Below are 21377 nucleotides of genomic sequence, written 5' to 3' on the forward strand. Positions count from 1 at the left end.
CGATTATTTTACTATAATGTTGAGAAATTCGATAGTGAAAGCGGAAATATTTGACATTTCATATCTATAATACAACTAAACAGTGGAACTCTTATAAATAAAGCTTTTTGTCGAGGAAAACCAAGGCAGATTTTACGAATTTATAACGACACGAATACCTAGGATATTTGATAAAACTTAAGATTACAAAAATCCAACACTGGCCAAATTTTACTTTGTCATTCTCAGTTTAAACCATAAACATAAGAGTCAACCTGAAGTGAATCATATAAAACACTTGAAGTGTTGAAGTTTCATTTCATCGCAATTGATGGTGAGTTTACTACATTATGAACTTGTTTAGTCAATGGGCATTACTTTTGTAAAATATTCCTGAAAATTTTAGAATAGGAAGTTCAATATTTATCCCGAAGAGAACAAAGTCGATAACACAGATTAATTTTGGTACGTGGTGCCATATAATTAATCTTTATTATCACTATCTTCTCCCTGTGAAAATATTGAAATCCTATTTTATGCTTGAATCGTCATATCATCTTTTCTTTCTACAGACAAATATAGAAAGCTGGATAGAATATAGAAATCCATATAAAACCATATCATATTCTTGTCCTGACCGGTTTTGCGTTGATTTCCATTTTCTAGAAAAAGTTTCTTTCCAATGCCCTGATTACCAGTTTTTGGCTATAGTCTATTAATATCCCCAGCGAATTATTCTACATATTTCTTTTTCTTTTGTATAATCTATCTAGCAACACCGAATCTGATGTTTTATAGATTTGAAAATGGAGCAGGAGATCGGGCCAGCTATGTCGGTGTCAGGGACACACATAACCGATTCCGTTCTGCAAGACTTGAGCGTGAACAACGCTGAAGAAGTCTCCGTGACAGCAGAACGTTCAGAAATCGCATATGTAGACGAAGCATCTGTGATAGCAGAACAAGCGAATGTACCAGCTAGAGATGTCGTCATTACTGCGGAACAATGCCACATCGGTAAGATAATTATTTTTGGAATATTGTTTAAACCCAGTGTTTCTGGCAACGCCGAATTGCCGTTGTTTCTCTTGACATCTAGAAGTGCGGTCAGGGCACTCAAGTTTGAAATATGAAAGACAAAAAAAATTTCACTCGATGATATTTCAATTTGGTTCATTTTCGCCCATTGGAAATCGCTGATTTAAAGAGAAATAGCAGGCAAAACTGTATTTGAAATTTTCCCAAATTTCGCAAATTCTGATTGAAATGATGAAATCAGAATTATGTAAAATTACAAAGTACTAATGATGTAGGTTTTAGTTTACACCGAACAATGTATAGCTGATAAGCAAGCAAACTGATAAGTATATGCAATATTAAATCAGTAGGCAATGGCATCAGATGTTGATTAATTTAAAAAAAAATAAGTTTACGGTTTTTAGGGCACAGGAAAGTGCTTCTAATTATTACTTAATCCAATTTATTTGGTATATGTGACTGTTATATGGTATTATATTACAGCGAGCAACGAGACAAGTGTGAAAGCTCAAGAAGTTTCCGTTTCCACTGAGCAAGCAAACACTAGAGCAGGGGAGGCAATTATCACTGCAACTGTACTTCAACAAACCAACATTGATGGTAAAATATTTTTATACCTCTTGTCAAACTTACTTTCAATGTGGCCAACAAGTCACATTCTTGTGTGAAGATTTTAAAATTTGAGTTCTGGCGATGTTTGTTGGAAGAAATGTTATGTTATAGAAGAGTTATATGCATTAAATTGACTTTCTTTTATTTCAAACTCATGACGCATTCACTCACCCTCGGTGACTGCCAAGTATATTTCTACCGCTTATTTGCATCAATAATATTGCATTCGTTGGAGCCAATCTATGCTACTGTTGATTCACAAATTAGATTCGAAATGGGCTCTGCAACTAATCAGGAATACCTTAGTGTTGCTTTAGTTAATTTTATGGCTGTCAAATACGATCACTATTATAATTGAAAAGGTCATTTATTTCATTTCCAGAAACCAGCATTTCCGGGGCTGCTGTTCAAGATATGAGCATAGAAAGTGCGAAAGATGTTTCGGTGATCTCTGAACATACAGAAATAGCGTCGCAAAAGGCAACTGTCCAAACAGTGGAGGCAAATGTTTCGGCAGCAGAAGCTCATATCTCTGCAGACACTTTGCAACAAACCAACATAACTGGTATGATTGTTTGTAAGTTTTCGACTTATTTTACAGAAAAAAGTTCTAAACCAGTGATTTGCCACCTTTTTGATACATTTCCTCTTGCCTATTACTTCTTCCATTTCCATGAAAACTCCACATTCAATAAATTTTTAACAGATATTCATCTAATGCAACGTTGGATTTTACACGGTTCGAATAGTTGAAAAATTGTGTATAAATATATTTTGCAATAATACTAGAAAACTAATTGATATTAGTAAAATTGCAGCAATTTTTTATTTTTATCTGAAACAAAACTCCTCTTTGTGAAAAAAGTCCGCCTTGGTTAAGAAACACTGATCTAATCTATCGTGCTTTTATATTTTAAGAAGTTTTTATGATCAGATCAGAACTTCTCCTTTTTAGTAAAACTAACTAGAACAGGGTGGTCCCCTGGTGGTCAAGGTTGCGAGGTTGAAGGCCCGCAAAAACTTTTGAGGAGGTCTCGCGGGCCGCAGTCGGAGAAAGCCCAAAAGTGATCAAAACATCGCGAGTTTACTCACTTTAAATATATTTAAAAATGAGAGTTTATCGTTTTAATCAGTTTTTCAAGGAAACTATATGAAGTTATTTAGTTATTTTAAAATTGCTTCCCGAGAAATATTGTGGTATTTTCGGTATCTTTTTTCGCGTTTGATTTTGTAAAGTCGCTTAAATTTATATTCTTCCGGGACAGATATTACTTTGAAACACACCAGACACTGTGGTTTAACGTTGTCGTGTCTAAGAAAATGCGTCTCCTCTCAGTTTATCGCGATCACCTTTGTTCTACAATTTATATTTTTTCTACATTCATAGTATGACGAATAGTTATATTTAAAAAAAATTTATTACTTGTAGCGCGAGCAGTCCCAGTGCCACCGTCAAAAAACAACCGTCCGTATAAGTTGGGACCTCGGACCCAGATAATAAAAAAAACAAGCTGGATCACACGGAGCTCTGTCAGCTCTGCGGTTCGTCAATGCCGTCACATGACCAACGCTTGAAAATAGAGGAGTGTTTTGGCAAAAATAAAGGCACGAAATGCCTCTTCAAACGAGGAGTTACTTGACGCGAGCTCATCTCATTGGCTTAGTCTTGTCTACACAAGACAATTCATGCTCCGTTTACCTATCATAGGACGTCATTTCCATACAGGCACCGTCTTGACGTTTATATGTACAACAATGAAATTTCGTGATATTAACAAACAACAATCCCAACATCGGGATTAGGAAAAGGACTTTTCCCAGTGGGAATAGTTTGAAAATAAATCAAAATTGTTTTGCTAATAAATACAAATATCTGCCAATTGTTTAGTAGTGTACGCTGAAATTGTTCTGCGGGCCACATGCGGCCCGCGGGCCGCAGTTTGGACCATCCTGAACTAGAGTAATCCGATCCCATAGAAGCTTTCTGATCGTTTATTAGTAGGTAAGTTTAAATTCAATAGAAATACAGAAAATAAATGGCATTAGCCATTAGTTAATAGCAAAGATCAGGGCTTTGGTTGTGGATTCGAGATCATGGTTCTAAGCCATTTAAAGAAATCTATTCGTTTCATTTCCAGAAACCAGCATCGCCGGTGCTGCTGTTCAAGATATGAGCATAGAAAGTGCGAAAGATGTTTCGGTGATCTCTGAACACACAGAAATAGCGTCGCAAAAGGCAACTGTCCAAACAGTGGAGGCAACTCTCTCTGCAGCAGAAGCTCATATTTCTGCAGAGACTTTGCAACAAACCAACATAACTGGTATGATTGTTTAAAAGTTTTCTACATCTTCAACAAAAAAGGGTTCTAAACCAGTGATTTGCCAACTTTTTTGATCTATTCCTTCACTTGTCTATTCCCTCTTCCTATTCATGGAAACTCCCACATTTGATAAATTTTTAACGAATATTTAGGTAATGCAGCTCGCACTTTGGATATCGCGAGGTTTGAATAGTTGGAATTTGATGAATAAATATGTATGTATTGCAATAACCATAGAAATGAAACAATATTGGTAAAATTGCACTAAATTTTGGTTTCTCCTATTTGCGAAGAAACTCCTCGTTTAGGAAACACTGGTCCAAAATATTGTACACTCATGTTTAAACTAGATTTATTGAGTGACTCAGAACTTCTTCTATTTCTGAAAAATGAATCAAAGTGATCTTATCCCGTAGAAGTTTTCTATCTAATTATTGATTAGTTGGCAAATAAATTTTAATTCGTTGATTTACTTGGGTTTTAAATATGAAATGTACTATAAATAGATTATAGCAACAATGAGGGCTGTGGTTTCAGATTCATGGTTTGGTTGGAATGGACGTTTCTATCAAGCCTTAGTAATCAGTATTTTATTTCTCCAGCATGCTTGGCTACGCAGTGGGCACACACAAAGTAATAGCACCATGAAAAAAAATTGAAACACGTTGGATTGTAAAAAGTGATTTTGTAACTTTTATTAACTAAATCTGTTCTATTCATTCCAGAAACCAGCATTACCGGGGCTGCTGTTCAAGATATGAGCATAGAAAACGCGAAAGATGTTTCGATGATTTCGGAACATACAGAAATAGCGTCGCAAAAAACAACTGTCCAAACAGTAGAGGCAACTGTCTCTGCAGCAGAAGCTCATATTTCTGCAGCAGAAGCTCATATTTCTGCAAAGACTTTGCAACAAACCAACATAACTGGTATGATTGTTATAGCAATAAAACAATATTGGTGAAATTGCGCGAAATTTGGTTTCTCCTATTTGGAAAGAAACTCCTCGGTTAGGAAACACTGGTCTAAAATATTGTACACTCATGTTTAAACTAGTTTTCTCAAGTGACTCAGAACTTTATCTATTTCTGGAAAATTACCCAAAGTAATCTTATCCCGTATGAGGTTTCTTGTCTAACAACAATTAGTCGCAAATAGATTTTTATTCCCTGAATTTTTTGAATTTTACATATAAAATGTACGAGTTATAAATTAGAGCAACAATCAAAGCTGTAGTTTCGGAGTCATGGTTTGGTTGAAATGAACGTTTCAACCGAACCTTATTCAGTAATTAGTAGTTTATTTCTCCAGCATGCTTGGACACGCATTATACATACCCAAAGTAATAGAACCATAAAAAAATTGAAAAAGGTCGGATTGCAAAAACTGATTTTATAACTTTTATTAAAGCAATCTGTTTTTTTATTTTATTTCCAGAAACCAGCATTACCGGGGCTGCTGTTCAAGATATGAGCATAGAAAGTGCGAAAGATGTTTTGGTGATCTCTGAACATACAGAAATAACGTCGCAAAAGGCAACTGTCCAAACAGTGGAGGCAACTCTCTCTGCAGCAGAAGCTCATATTTCTGCAGAGACTTTGCAACAAACCAACATAACTGGTATGATTGTTTAAAAGTTTTCTACATCTTCAACAAAAAAGGGTTTTAAACCAGTGATTTGCCAACTTTTTTGATCTATTCCTTCACTTGTCTATTCCCTCTTCCTATTCATGGAAACTCCCACATTTGATAAATTTTTAACGAATATTTAGGTAATGCAGCTCGCACTTTGGATATCGCGAGGTTTGAATAGTTGGAATTTGATGAATAAATATGTATGTATTGCAATAACCATAGAAATGAAACAATATTGGTAAAATTGCACTAAATTTTGGTTTCTCCTATTTGCGAAGAAACTCCTCGTTTAGGAAACACTGGTCCAAAATATTGTACACTCATGTTTAAACTAGATTTATTGAGTGACTCAGAACTTCTTCTATTTCTGAAAAATGAATCAAAGTGATCTTATCCCGTAGAAGTTTTCTATCTAATTATTGATTAGTTGGCAAATAAATTTTAATTCGTTGATTTACTTGGGTTTTAAATATGAAATGTACTATAAATAGATTATAGCAACAATGAGGGCTGTGGTTTCAGATTCATGGTTTGGTTGGAATGGACGTTTCTATCAAGCCTTAGTAATCAGTATTTTATTTCTCCAGCATGCTTGGCTACGCAGTGGGCACACACAAAGTAATAGCACCATGAAAAAAAATTGAAACGCGTTGGATTGTAAAAAGTGATTTTGTAACTTTTATTAACTAAATCTGTTCTATTCATTCCAGAAACCAGCATTACCGGGGCTGCTGTTCAAGATATGAGCATAGAAAACGCGAAAGATGTTTCGGTGATTTCGGAACATACAGAAATAGCGCCGCAAAAAACAACTGTCCAAACAGTAGAGGCAACTGTCTCTGCAGCAGAAGCTCATATTTCTGCAGCAGAAGCTCATATTTCTGCAAAGACTTTGCAACAAACCAACATAACTGGTATGATTGTTATAGCAATAAAACAATATTGGTGAAATTGCGCGAAATTTGGTTTCTCCTATTTGGAAAGAAACTCCTCGGTTAGGAAACACTGGTCTAAAATTTTGTACACTCATGTTTAAACTAGTTTTCTCAAGTGACTCAGAACTTTATCTATTTCTGGAAAATTAACCAAAGTAATCTTATCCCGTATGAGGTTTCTTGTCTAACAACAATTAGTCGCAAATAGATTTTTATTCCCTGAATTTTTTGAATTTTACATATAAAATGTACGAGTTATAAATTAGAGCAACAATCAAAGCTGTAGTTTCGGAGTCATGGTTTGGTTGAAATGAACGTTTCAACCGAACCTTATTCAGTAATTAGTAGTTTATTTCTCCAGCATGCTTGGACACGCATTATACATACCCAAAGTAATAGAACCATAAAAAAATTGAAAAAGGTCGGATTGCAAAAACTGATTTTATAACTTTTATTAAAGCAATCTGTTTTTTTATTTTATTTCCAGAAACCAGCATTACCGGGGCTGCTGTTCAAGATATGAGCATAGAAAGTGCGAAAGATGTTTTGGTGATCTCTGAACATACAGAAATAACGTCGCAAAAGGCAACTGTCCAAACAGTAGAGGCAAATCTGTCTGCAAACGAAGCTCACATCTCTGCAGAGACTTTGCAACAGACCAACATAACTGGTATGATTGTTTAAAAGCATTCCAAATATTTTGAACTTAAAGGTCGAACTGTCATTGATATATAACGATCCATGTAGATTCAGCGAAAATTTGTTTATGGTTGCTTAGCATATTTGCATGAACAAGCTATGGCGTGCTAATATGTTACGTATGTAATTTCATTTTCAATTTAACATAGTATGTAATTCAGACCAAATCATTGGAACTATTTTCTCTACTTCGAGCCAAACTCACTGCAAACATATCCCACATGTTGTTCGCAGCTGTCAGGTCATGGCTTGTCTGACCATGACTGATGATATCACACTAAGGTGCTCAGTTATCTAGCGATATATTCTCAGTTGCCAAAAATATGATATAACACTTATCAATACGCAGACCCTCGTGTATGAAATGGATACACAGTGTGAAAACATACTTACTAAATTATTTGTAAGATTCAGCAAAAACATTGAAAATAAAACTGTTTTTTAGAAACCAAAATAACTGATGCTACTGTTGGGGAAATAAAAGCAACGAATATTCAGATTAAAACAGTGTATTTGATGCCTGCCACTTACGGTATGTTAGAATATTTGAATTGTTTGCTTACTGTAAATAGACTTGTTTTTCAAAAAATCATCACCAAGTTATCAATATAACACCAAGCTATTTGATATTTCAAACCGTAACATGTAGTTGACAACAGCGGTGGACAATTTCCATGATTTTAGGAGCGACTTGGATCGTCAACCAAGAAATACATCGCTTTGCTCAAAAACGGTTCTTGAGTTCCACTGAATTGAGCCCTTGAACTCCGAGAGAATTTGATGACGGCTCTTACTAACATGAGGAAACAACAACTGTTAGGAGTCATGTTTTCTCGCCGTTTATTGGCGATCTATCACCATTAACGTGCATCAGGTTCCGTACATTTTGCAAACGTTTTTGGTCAAAACTCAAAGTTCATTGTTTACACAGTGGGAACGGGAGCAAACAAGCACCCGATGACGTATGAAAATATACCGGCACTTGTGGGCGTCTCACCAACGGCTAAGGGTGAGAGTTATTATTTCCTATTATTATTAGTTAAACTCTACCAACAGAAAGCAAATGCATTGACATATATTAGCCTTGTAGGATCTGCATGCTGAAGTCAGTCTACATTCCAACCAAATCTTGTCAACTTGGAAGCAAAATGCTGCTTTTCAGGATAGGCTATGATTTACGTATTTATCCCAGAAAGGCGATAAGACGGCTCAATCATATGACAAACCACGGCCTCTCGTCCGGTCCCCATTTCATGTCAGCTATGGATTAGTTAGCCAGTTATTTGTTTTCCAAATCATGGACTTGATGGTGTAGGAAGCCGTATTCGACCAGCAGCAATCACTGAAATTCAATTTGCCTTCCTTAGACAACCTTTCTTAAATCAAGCCATGATAGTCTTATTATTATTAGGCCTCGAATATTTTTCATTTTGACAATGAATGTTACGTGTTTGAAATATCATTAATAAATCAGCTGCGCGGAGATCGTCTTCGACCGAATAGGAAAAGAGCAAATGCAGTGGTGCCAAATGCCAACTCTAAAACAGTGTCCATTCGGATTACAGTGTGCCACAGATGTTGATACTAAAACTAAACGTTTTTACCTATTATGCTTTGACGGGATGGCACTATCAGGAATGAATATTACAGCCTGTGTTCTTCAAATCTCCATAAACAACAGTCTACTTGACTGTATACACTTAAATGCATTGTGACTTGAAAAATTTGTAACAGTCGCTCAAGGATTGCAAAATCAGGTCGAAAGCAACAACACTCGCCAAACAGTTGGTGTGGTACAAAAAAGCCGATAATTAATTTTAGTGTCACTCGGGTATGAACAAAGCAACAGATTTCTAAGCAGTGAAAGAACAAATAATTGCTATACCCAAACACAAATAAATTACAAATATAAGTCTCTGTTAGGCGAGCCAGAACTAACTGAGAACTGCTCAGCGGGCAATTAGCACAACGTGACAAAGTATAAAAAAACGCAAGTAGGAACACATGGTTCTAACCCAAAGTCAAACGGTCTCTTGCAACACTTAGTGGACATAAACCCACGGGTATATATGTCAGTAATGCACTTGTAATTCAACGGCCATTACAACAAACTACAGACAAAATGCAAAAATAGTTTTATTTGTATTGAAACTGTATGCAATCGTACCATGCTTCCCTGTAATTTGAATTGGAAATAAAAAATATTGCTTTATTCCGAACGCTAATAATATTTTCATCTTGTTTGTATAGCTTCCGTTATTCATGTATTATACTTCAGCACACAGTAATCTGATACTAATACTAGTTTGTAGAACTCTTAATGACAGCATCTTCTGTTAGCGAATAACATTTCTATTATTTACAAGATTCGATATTAACGGTCGTCAGAGTGAAAAGCTTCATGCACAGACGCTGGATATTGTCATGTTTATTCGAGAATTTCCTTCCAAAATATCAAATCCTAGGCGTTGAGAAATACTACATCAGTTGACATTTAAACTAACCATCCTATAGCTAATTGCGGTCAACTCTGTCAGTCTGAATGAATAGACTTGGATCTCGTACGTCTATCGGGATTTGTTGCGCTTATAGAGCTGGAAAGCGATGTAGAAACGTCAATATGATTGATCAGAAATATTGAGAAACGGCTGCGCGTTTTTTTGTGGCTGAGAGTTTTGTAACGTACAGAATATCATGTATATTGACTTCTGCAGTATGCGAAAGTTATGGTCGCCCGCAAAGTGTTTTTGCAATGGTCACATCAAGAATGCAATCTTTTCTAATTTCCAATTTTTTCCAAGCAAAAAACGAATCGGTCATGTAACAGTTATGGTTTGAGAATATTTATTATTTGTTGTTTAGATAACACATATATACTTGGCAAGGTTTTTTGAGGAAATATCAAATATATATAGTCAAATTAACAAATTAAATGGAACGTAAAAAATATAGGCTTATCAGCAACTGCGATTATTTTTGTATGGGTGTGTGTATTATCTGCATATTTAGTACACATTCATTTTTGTGTATGACCTTATTACCGATCAGTCAATCGCAATCTAATTTGAATACTTTAGTTTATCGCGGTCGAAAACAGGTTGGCCATCCCTGACTTTTTTTTTGTTTTCTGGAATAATGAAACAGACAGCTTAGGAAAAATATGAAACTTTAGTGCAGGATTAAATAGTGTAAACTAATTTTTAAAAAATTGCAGAAAAATATGTGGCAGCTTTTAAAAGAGATGTCAATCGTGATGCATACCGCAAAGCAAAGGGTTCTGTTACCGACTTGTACAGAGACCAAAGGCTGGTCGAACCAGAGTTTGAAGCAAATCCTCGCGTTCGAGAACTATCTCATTTCTTCAGTGGTGAGATGGCACCGAAGAAAAAAAAATACCAAAAGGAAGTTGGATTCAGTGTTTCAAAAGAGTTTGGCAGTGAAGGAAACTTGGTGGATTTGAAACAGATATTGCAAAGCTTCAACTCAAAAAAGAATCGTCACATAGCAATCGTTGGGCAAGCAGGAAGTGGTAAAACGACCTTTGTAGAACGGATGGTTCGTGATGTTGCAGAAAACAATAATCTATGTGATGATCGTTTTTCTCCCGACCAAACAGAAAGGCGCTACGAAATCATTTACTTTGTCTACATTCGAGATCTTCTTGATTCGGAGTCAATTAATGCGAAAGATTTACTTTTTGGAAACGTCATCACTGATTCAAGTGAGGAAAGCATAAAATATGGATATGAATGGATCATTGAAAACCAGGAAAAGGTCGTATTTTTCTTTGATGGATTAGATCAGGCGACTTGGTCTCTTGGCGGACATCATCGCAAGATAAATCACAAGGATAAGGCCAGTACAGCAACGGTGATGTACAACGTTATCACTAGTCATCTTTTTCCCAGAGTTCAAATTGTCATCTCCTCTCGCGAGCATTGCATAGCTTCTCTCACTGTGGACCTTCGACCCCAGCTTATCTACGCGTTAGTAGGTTTGAGCCCAGATGATGTCAAGAGATTATTCATTGCACTCCTTGGTAAAATCGGCCAACATCAATGGGATCGGATGTGTTCAACCTCTCCTGCAATTATCCCTCTGTCTTCAGTCCCAGTATTTTTAATATACAACGCCATCGTTCAGAAGTTTAATCCGGAAAATCCACCTGATACCATGACAGGAGCTATGTTTGAGATCCTTGATATTCTTCTGCAATCTCAGCATGTCAGAGATAAGCAGGTTCTGCACAAGTTGAAAGAAATGGCTTTTCGAGCAATGAGCGAAGGACGAGTCGTCTTTACAAAAGATGAATTACTGAAGTTTGGATTAGATCCGGATTCGATTCAAGACCTGGTTATCAAAGTTCCAGGCCGCACAAGGGCGAGTCATTGCCTGCTTGAAGGAACCCAACAAATATATTTCTCACACCAAGTAATTGAAGAAAACCTTGCCGCCATGTTCGTGTCAGAAATTAGAGTTGAAGATTTCGAAGAATTCGTGAAAGGGTTCATTCATCAAGATCATTGGTCGATTGTTCGCAAATTCTTGTGTGGAATTCTTCTCAACCCAGATTTGGCAATTGATTGGGCTCCACAAATGCTTCAAAGTAAGATATCGCTGCATTTAACCTTTAGTAGTACAAAGCTGAATTTGGTTTCCTATAAAACTAACATCCCAAATTGAAGTAAGGAGGCTGTACGCAAGACGAAATTTTACATAATATACCACAAATTCGTCAATACGCTTGTTTTAACATTTGTCATACTCACCCTCAAAAAAGTGGCGCAAACTTCGAAAGTTTAGTTTAGGTTTTTTTTTGTTTCTATTGGCCGCCTAGTTGTCGAAATAGAAAAGTCTTGCAACATAATTGTAATTGAATTACAAAATGCCGAACCTGAGAGATAAGGCTGTTTGAGTAGCATAAACGCCGATTTGCTTTATAAAGATCGTGTATTGCGTTAGGTCTAGTAGTTTCGCGAAATCCAGATTTGTACGATTAGAAGATGCATTTCAAACATATTGGAACTATTAAATAATGGTATTTGAAATTCCCTATTTTTGTACAACGCCAAGAAGAAAAACTTCTGATTATTAATTTAACATATTTCTATTCGGTTTAAAGTATATTATTCCTTTGAATTATTGACAGTGCATTCGTAATCAACATTAATTTTTTTCAATAAATCTCAATTTAAAACTTATGGTTGTATTGTGTCAGCGAAGGAATGGCAGGTTATGCTCAATACTTGTTTTATAGTTAAAGATAAGAAGGCAAAAGAAGAAATATTGAGACGTAGCATGAATGAACAACTGAAGGAAGCAAACGATTCAACCGCTTTGATGGAATTGTTCGGAGCTTTGTACGAGTCGAATGACGCTGAATTGATTCGATCCCACGTTCATGATATTGATTTCAAGGAAGCAACAATCAACCCCAGTGGAATGCTGGCAATATCGTCAGTTATGCGTCGAAGTGGAAATCTAAATCTTCTGCGTTTTTCCTATTGCAATCTCACCACAGAGATATTTGATATCATGATGTCAAATCTGAAGAATTCCCAGCTCAAGGTTTGTTTATTTCAAACTTCGCGATGATTTATCAACACTGCGTTATTCTCCATTGTTGCAATTATCAATGGCAGTCAACAGATTAACGCAAAATTACCTTGTTTGGCTCACTCATACCCTTATACTTTTGCAGTTTACGCTTTTCATTTGTTTCATTTACTTTTGATCGTATATTGTTGCATAGCAATGGAATATGTTTATCTGAACTCGAACCCCCGTCGCCGCTTGTTTGTTCTGATTGTTCACGCCTTCACTCTATTTTCATAAAGAGTTTTATGCAGACACTTCATCAATTAATATAATATAATTAATACTGACGCTAAGACAACTCACCACTGGTTGGCACACAATTACATATATGGGACTGATGCCAATAAGTTGGATTCGTTTTGAAACCATCACATGGCAGCGATGCATTTTTATATCAGCTCGATAATTATTTCAGTTTGTGATTTGCAGAGCTGCAATGTTTGCTGGTATTGGCGTCTGAGTTTCATTTGAATTTCCTGTTGTCACAATTTTTGAAGTATGAAAATAATTTTATTTGAAACTGCAAAACCTTCAAAAATAGAAAATATTAAACTGATATCGATTTTTCAACCCGTAGCGAGGAGTCATTTTATAAATTTTGTTCAGTATCACTGGATTGAATATTGCTATTATGTATACATAGGTCAAGAAATTTATCTTGAGCAACAGATTCAATGCTGAATTATTCGCTTCTGTTACAAAATTCACGGAATCTTATGTTGATGAAATCGTGTTGGAGATGTGCGTAGAAGAGAATGAATTTGGAATCATCAGTAGAAGCGTTATTTCTAAGAAAGTGAGTTGAAGTTACTAGATACTTTAAGGCATTTGCAGAATTGAAACAATTTTGACAATTGTTGGGCAAAACCTACCAGTTCTTGCTTGTATAAAGATGGAGATGAAATCACTTCATCATTGACTACACATTTTATCATACAAGAATGAGGTGACTAGCATGGGGTTTGAACCTGAGATATCCAATCTGCACCGCAAACATTATCAATGTAAAATCACTAGCTCTCAAATATGTATATTTGCTGATGTTGCGGTGATGTCCACAGGGTTTCCGACCCAGCATTTACTACGCAATTTATCACATATGAATGAAGTGAATAGCATGGGGTTTGAACCCGGGATATTTAACCTGCACCGCAAACATTATTAAGGTACGATCACTGGCTCTCAAATCTGTATATTTGCTGATGTTGCGGTGAGGTAGGTCCGTATACAGTACAATTTTTGAAACCTTTTATTTTGTTTGAAGTTTACAAGCCGATATCCTGTGACTCACACCACCAATTAAATATAAAAAGTGTCTGATTCAACCGTTTTGAACTTTCAACCTGATTTCACTCAGATTATCACAGTGAATGCTGAATACACTTGATCTATCTTTATCCAGGTGTTTGTCAAGGAGGTAGATCTGTCGAGTATCAAGATGTCAGAACAATTTAGCATTGAAACTGGGATCGTTTGTTCCAAGTATAATGTTGAATGTCTGGGGCTGATCGATACTGACTTGAGAGAGATTCATCTTCGTAATTTCTTGAAACATGTTGGGAATGGTAAAGTAAGTGAATAACTTTGTAAAAATATAAAACGAGAAGAAAAGTTCTGATCAAGTTGATTTAAGATGCATTAAGAATTAGTCAAATATCAGGCATGGGGTCTGAAACCAGAATCTACAACCTGCAACGTCATGTTGCCTAATTTGCTGACTCTTTAAAATTCCTAACTAATCATATTTTGGGTTGATGTACTGGCCCAGTGGCTAAAGTGAGCAACTGAACTATCCCAGTGCAAAAACTTTCTATTCAAATCCCATGTCCAATGTCGTAAGCTTGCCGTCTCACCCGGGTGTAATAACTTGGTAAGCAATGCCGAACCAGAAATATTTCGGTCCTTCCTAAATGTAGTAATTAATACCTTGCATAACAGTAGCTGCTTGTACAGAGCCTTGTTAGGAGTGGGGGTTGTGATACACCGTATAAAAAATATTTAGTAATACAATGTTATAATGCCTCTTTTATACTAACGAAAAATACCACTAAAGGTAACTGGCATTTCGTGGTTAATTGAACACAATACATAGAAATGATGTAACTATCAACGTATTCCGCTTTAATATCAATGATTCTCATCCATGGGCCATTACAATGTACTCACTTATATTTCACGAGTGTCTCACACATTGGCACCGAACAAGTTGTTAGGTAAGTAATCCCCAGATGTGAGAAACTAATAATTCCAGGTTTGTTTTGAGACTGCGAATCATCTCACTCTCTGGATGACGTGCCAGGTAAGGGGTTGAACCCGGGACATATGGTTCCAACACAGTTAATACAACCGAGTTAACCACTACACCACTGCGCTTACTGAACTCAATGAAAATATACGGTATTTCCCTACTAATATGGCCTAAGTATGGCACATGAATATATCTCATGCCAATTATAATCATTAGTGTCATTATTCATTCAGTTGAAAAAGCTCGATGTCGGCCACAATGAAAATCTTGGGGTTGACGGGTTGTCAGTCACAGGTATTATTGTGTCACAATGTGAAGTAGAGAAGGTTGGAATGCGGGACTGCAATCTGACAGCGGAAGCAATGAAAGCATTCAAGGAAAATGTTCGGGATGCAAAGGTACAAATATTTTAAAACAAAACATTGGTTATTTAAAGATTAGTTTAACGGATCAAGCTAGGGCCATATGTAACTGATGGTATTGAATTTAGCGTGACTGTGCTAATACGTAATTTATATTGAGTAACAAAAATCAAACTGCATTGAGTTATTATCAGGGTATGAGAAATTATTCGCGGTCATATCGTTCATTCAGTTCGTATAGTTTTAATACTCCATCACTTCGAACAAGGCCAACCAATATGAAAAGAAAAAAGTCTTCATTACTTTCAATCACTTTAAAACCAAAAAAAATAGGTTTATTTTCTTAAATTACATGACAAATAGATTGCAAGTCACTATTTACATTTTGAGTTTTTCGTCACTAATAAAATCCATGAATTTCGGCAAATTCAGACTAAAATGCTTGTTGAAATAGATAACATTCCGCTCTATATGCCACATCAGTTGATGGCAACAATTGAATGCTCGTGCAGATTGTACCATGTTCAGCATTACAATATTGAGCCTTATCTCAACCATTTTATCATATCAATGAAATACGTTTCCATCACCTTCAATATCGTCTTGTAATTCCAGCAATATGTCTGAACTAAGGTTATTGTTTACAATTCTTCACAAGGTAAAATATATTTTTGGAAATTTTCAAAAATTATGGAGATTTCATAAAAGTAACATGGTGAAGCAACATGGTAAACAATTAGAAATAAATATTATTCATGGTATTTCCCGAGAGTTTGAACCCGTGACCTACGTTACCACACCCGAAGTTGATACTACCGAAAGTTAGTATTAATACTAACAAAGAAATCACTACACCACTACGGTCACTGATTATTCAGAGTATTTCCCAACTGCTATGACCTAAGTATGGCACATGGATATATCTCCTGCCTATTATAATCGTCATTGTTATTCATTCAGTTGAAGGATTTCTATGTCAGCGGCAATGAAAATCTTGGTGTTGACGGGATTGCAATCACAGGTATTATTGTGTCACAATGTGAAGTGGAGAAGATTGGAATGCAGGAATGCAATCTGACAGCGGTAGCAATGGAAGCATTTAAGGAAAATGTTCGGGATGCAAAGGTAGAATATTTTAAAATAAAACATTGAATAAAAATTAGTGTAACAGACCAAGCTAGGGCGATATGGAACTGATAGTATTAAATCGAGTGTGACAAATCCCATGTCCAATGTCGTAAGCTTCCCGTCTCACCCGGGTGTAATAACTTGGTAAGCAATGCCGAACCAGATAGATTTCGGTTCTTCCTAAATATAGTAATACCTTGCATAACAGTAGCTGCTTTTACAGGGCCTTGTTAGGAGTGGGAGTTGTAACACGCTGTATAAAAATATTGAGTAATGTAGTGTTAAAAATGATTAGTTTATACTTGCAAAAATTTACCTAAAAAAGACTGGCATCCCATGGTTGATTGGACTTAAAACATAGACACGATGAAACTATCCACGTATATCGGTTTGATATCAATGATTCTTATCTATGGGCCAAGCGTATCGCACTCAATTAAATTTCATGAGTGTCTCACACATTGCAAATTGCCAGGCAAGCAACCCCTAGTATGTGAAAAACTATCAATTTCGGGTTTGTGTAGAGCCTGTAAAACCTCTCACTACCTGGATGATCTGACATGTGATAGGCTTGAACCCGGGACCTATGATTCGAATACAGTTAGGTACTAAAGTTAATACTATCGAGTCAACCACTATACCACTGCGCTTACTGAACTCAAAAATGATTCAGGGTATTTCCCTATTTCTATGGCTTGAGTATGGCTCATGGATATATCTCATGCCTGTTATGATCGGCACTGTTGTTATTCATTCAGTTGAAGGAACTCAATGTCGGCAGCAATGCAAATCTTGGAGTTGACGGGGTGTCAGTCACAGGTATTATTGTGTCACAATGTGAAGTGGAGATAGTTAGAATGGGGAAATGCAATCTGACAGCGCAAGCAATGAAAGCATTCAAGGAAAATGTTCGGGATGCAAAGGTAGACTTATTTGAAATGAAACATTGTTTATTCGAAGATTAGTGTAATGTATCAAGATAGGACCATATATAACTATGATAATGTGTAATTTATATCTATTGACAAAAATCAAAATTTATTGAGCTATGTCGAAGGTAAAAAAATATTTGGGGTCATATCGTTCATTCAGTTCGGATTGTTTTAAAAACCATCACTCCGATGTGATAAGCATATAGTCAACAAAGGAACATAGACTGTAGAATTTATTTTTTCACATCTTATGAACAAACAGCATTGGCTTGCGCCAGAGTTCTTATCGATAATTTAATTTATATACAACCATTAGACAATCAGCATTACAAAACCTGAAGATTAAGGTAATTTGTTAATAAAACAATGAGTGTTGAATTTGAAACTGGCCAAACTTGGTCGACTAATAAAGCGGATCGATACTGAAGGCCTAAGCTAAAAATAATGGAAATTGTTCACACCGTAACATAAAAAGATTGACTAAATAGTTTAATTAACAGCAGTGCCCTATAGTAACGCCTTAATACGACTTGGACCACGAAAGTTGACTCTGTTACTTGAACTATATTAAACTTTTGATTCCCCCGGAAAATTTTCAAATTTGGACTTCGATATTAGAAGTTGGTGTAAAAAAATCTAGCAATAAACACCTGAATTCAGTCTGTTCGTCCTTTGTAATTTTTGATTGACTATTGATATGTATTAACTACGGAGAATGGAAATCAATCAGTTATAATCCACGACTAATAATCTTCTACGGATTTTGTATTATTGATTATTATATGAACCTTACATGATCCAACACAATAATTCATTTTATCCTCCTTCCTTAGTCGTGCATTTGCAAACCATGAATTATGTCTGAGTAACAAGTTTCATAATTCGTTTCAGATCAATTGGTTGGATCTGAGTTTCAACAAAGTCAGCAAACTCGGAGATGGAGGATTATCTACAATCAGTGAAATTGTTCATCAATGTCAGGTTCAAACATTGAAGATGGTATTTTGCGAATTCAGCTCTGATCAGTTGAAAAGATTCAAAGCAATGATCGCCGATACCGGGGTTGAGTTCGAATACTAACTAATTCAACACAATGTTTTCTCTTTGTAATAATTTTGGATTGTTAAGAAATTACTTTTATCTGATTTTACCAGGAAACTCAAATATATTTCATTATAATGGTGACTCAAACAAAGTTTTTATCCAGTTTGTGATTATTTCTGTTTATTGGTGTGATTCTATATTCTTGTATTCATACTTATAAGATTAAACAATACAGAAAGCTTTAAACTTTTACTGCAATGTCGAACCATGGCCCCAACCGTGATTCCCGACAACAAGTTTAGACTTTGTTATATTTCCAATAATTTTCGTCCCCAACTTTCTGATGTAAAAATATTTTTACTACGGAAAAGCATCATTGTCACAGAAACCTTATTGTGTTTCTATTCACAATTCCTGGCCTGAAACTTGTAAAACACACTTTGCATCAATACCCGTCTTATACAGACTATGAAGCCCTTAATAAATTCATAAAATGCATTTGTTTTCGCTCCTAACAAGGATTCCTGATGTTAAAATCGGATTTTTCAATACCTTTCCTAATATATTTGAGAACATGAAAAGTAGGTTGAGCTTTCCAATAATTAAACCTGAGATCTCAAACTCTAATTAAGGCAGTAATTCAACTTTTGCAGTGTAAATGAAGAAGACCTTTTTATGCTTATATGACAGTTATATTGTTTCCTGATTTATTCAGACACAGAAATATTTCATTGTGTATATTTTGATCACAAAACATTATTATTTGAAACTTGAGAAATTTTTTTCTAGAATATTTTGCGTAGAACTGAACTATATTTCTAATGTACTACTGGAAATCCTTACATAAACAGGGCTCTAGACAAGCTTCCCGTTTACATTCACGGCTTTCCTATTTTTTCACTCTTCAGTAGCGTGGAGAGATAAGTAAGATACAAACCCGCAATCTGTAGCTTAAGAAAACGTTAGTTATCTTCTGACCATGTATATGCTTGTTTGTTTGCATTTTAGCTAAGCTATTTATTTGATAATTTTACGTTTTGTTTATATTCTACTTTTATTGACAAGAACTATTTCCAATGAATTTTTACACTTAATTCATATATTTTGATGTATTTAATGCCGACATTCTTACCAGTTCATTGTCCGGAAATATTATGTTATTTACATTGCTGATTGAAAACTATGATTGGATATTTAGCGAATGCAAATTGTTTGAATTAGCATTGAGCAAAGAATTTTAGCTTTTTTTTCTTCTGCGTTTGTATGGGTTTTCTGATTAGAAATATATTAACTAGATAGCAGGAATATTAAATAAATGAGGGTTCAGTATCTTCATTTTATTGCTATTTAAAAACTCACTTTTGTATTTGTAACTATACGACAAAACAAGATGCGAAGCATTAAATTTTATGTGTATTTTTGCAACGAACGATTGACTTTATGAATTTAAATCAGAAGTATTTAAAATTATGTTATTTTGTGCAAATTGTTTTTTTCTTGTGTTTTTTTCTTAGAAGTGCTTAAATCAAATATTAATGAACAAAGTATTCAAATTCGTTTGTGTTTATTTAACGGAATGAGGATATGTAGATTTAAGACAACTCTCGCAATCATATATTGTAGCCGTCTTTTTTATGTTCCACAAAATAAGCACTTTGGGTGTTTTTCGTACCCACCACCCACTTTCGTATCTAGTTTACAAAATCTTTCGCCACCACGGACGTCAGATCGCGAATAATATCACTACCTTGAAATTTATTTTTCTCTAATATTGTAGGAACGAAACCCGGGAAAAAGCGATGCCTGCCTAACCTTTTTACTGTCGCGAATTTATTGCAAACTGCGAACTCTTTTTCTAATCTTAACATCAGCAAGTTCAGAATTTACATAAAACTAAAGTTTCGAGTCAATAATTCCTATCCAATATTAAAATTGCAGTATACTCCAATATCTATACTATATTCGAACTTTTATTTGAGCATAGGGTGCGCTAAAGTCGCAAGAGCTTTTTTGTGAAATTCAAAACATCAAGTCAAAGGTACCTAATGAAATAAAGTTTCCAGGTTTTTCGAACAACGCGGGGCGCATGCCTTGCTAGGGGTAGGCAGCCTTTACATAAGAAACAGACAGAGAAAGTCATATTCTTGTCGTGAGCAAGTCCTTTGAAAACAACAAAATTATACTAGGAGAGAGATAGAATGGGAAAGCCATATTCTAGTGAAACATTCGAGAAGAGATTTGAAACTTGAAAATGTATATACAAACTGGGAAAAGGCTCTGTTGCTATGAAACACGTGGGAAAGATTTGGGTGCAATTTGAAAACACTTACATGAATTAGTAGAAAGGAATGTCAAATTCTTGTTAACTATGTAAAAATTGATGTCGAATGAAATTTTCGTGAGCGTGTATTATGAAAAGGCACACACAAATTTATAAAAGGGGAACGACATATTCGTGAAATGGTGGGCAAACTGCGGCTCGCCAGAGTTTTTATGTGGCTCTTCTTGCTAGCATTTATTATTATTCAAATATAACTTAAGAGGAACAGTAGTGTTACAGTGATTTTAGATTATTAGGCAGCAGGCGAAGTTCTCATCAATGATTAAGACAAATTATGTTTTAGTATGAAAAGTGTTAGAATGGTATAGAATTTTAAATCAGTCAAGCCACAAATGTTACGTCACAATGCTCGTGATAAACACCACTACTATGCCTGTATTTTATGAAAAAAAAAATATATTGCTGATGTAAAGGCGGATTCCCCAAATTAGTACTAATGTAACAGTTACAATACAAAATGATTCAATAAGTTTTAATATTCATAATTTCAAAAATTATGCGGCTC

At 35.4% G+C, this 21377-nt stretch overlaps 2 protein-coding genes across 3 annotated transcripts; both read left to right on the plus strand.

Annotated features, from left to right (window-relative positions):
* Window positions 1-227: 227 nt before the first annotated feature.
* LOC120328798 (uncharacterized) lies at window positions 228-6534 on the plus strand. Its single transcript, XM_078114356.1, has 8 exons — window positions 228-313; window positions 778-996; window positions 1501-1617; window positions 2012-2194; window positions 3768-3950; window positions 4676-4879; window positions 5388-5570; window positions 6296-6534. Exons 2-8 carry the CDS (start codon window positions 786-788, stop codon window positions 6532-6534), a joined length of 1320 nt encoding a protein of 439 aa, XP_077970482.1. The 5' UTR covers window positions 228-313; window positions 778-785.
* A 492-nt stretch (window positions 6535-7026) lies between these two features.
* On the plus strand, window positions 7027-20025 carry LOC120328799 (NACHT, LRR and PYD domains-containing protein 9A-like). 2 transcript variants are annotated; one of them, XM_039395340.2, is made up of 11 exons: window positions 7027-7190; window positions 7665-7751; window positions 8151-8228; window positions 10434-11825; window positions 12477-12787; window positions 13461-13613; window positions 14220-14387; window positions 15299-15463; window positions 16388-16552; window positions 17314-17478; window positions 18379-20025. In XM_039395340.2, the coding sequence occupies exons 1-11, from the start codon at window positions 7040-7042 to the stop codon at window positions 18565-18567; spliced, it is 3024 nt and encodes a 1007-aa protein (XP_039251274.2). In that variant the 5' UTR covers window positions 7027-7039; the 3' UTR covers window positions 18568-20025. The 2 variants fall into 2 exon arrangements, with proteins under 2 accessions (XP_039251274.2, XP_077970669.1); XM_078114543.1 differs by lacking the exons at window positions 16388-16552; window positions 17314-17478.
* Window positions 20026-21377: the final 1352 nt, after the last annotated feature.

Source organism: Styela clava, chromosome 7 (genome assembly GCF_964204865.1).
Source record: "Styela clava chromosome 7, kaStyClav1.hap1.2, whole genome shotgun sequence".
Classification (NCBI taxonomy): Eukaryota; Metazoa; Chordata; class Ascidiacea; order Stolidobranchia; family Styelidae; genus Styela; species Styela clava.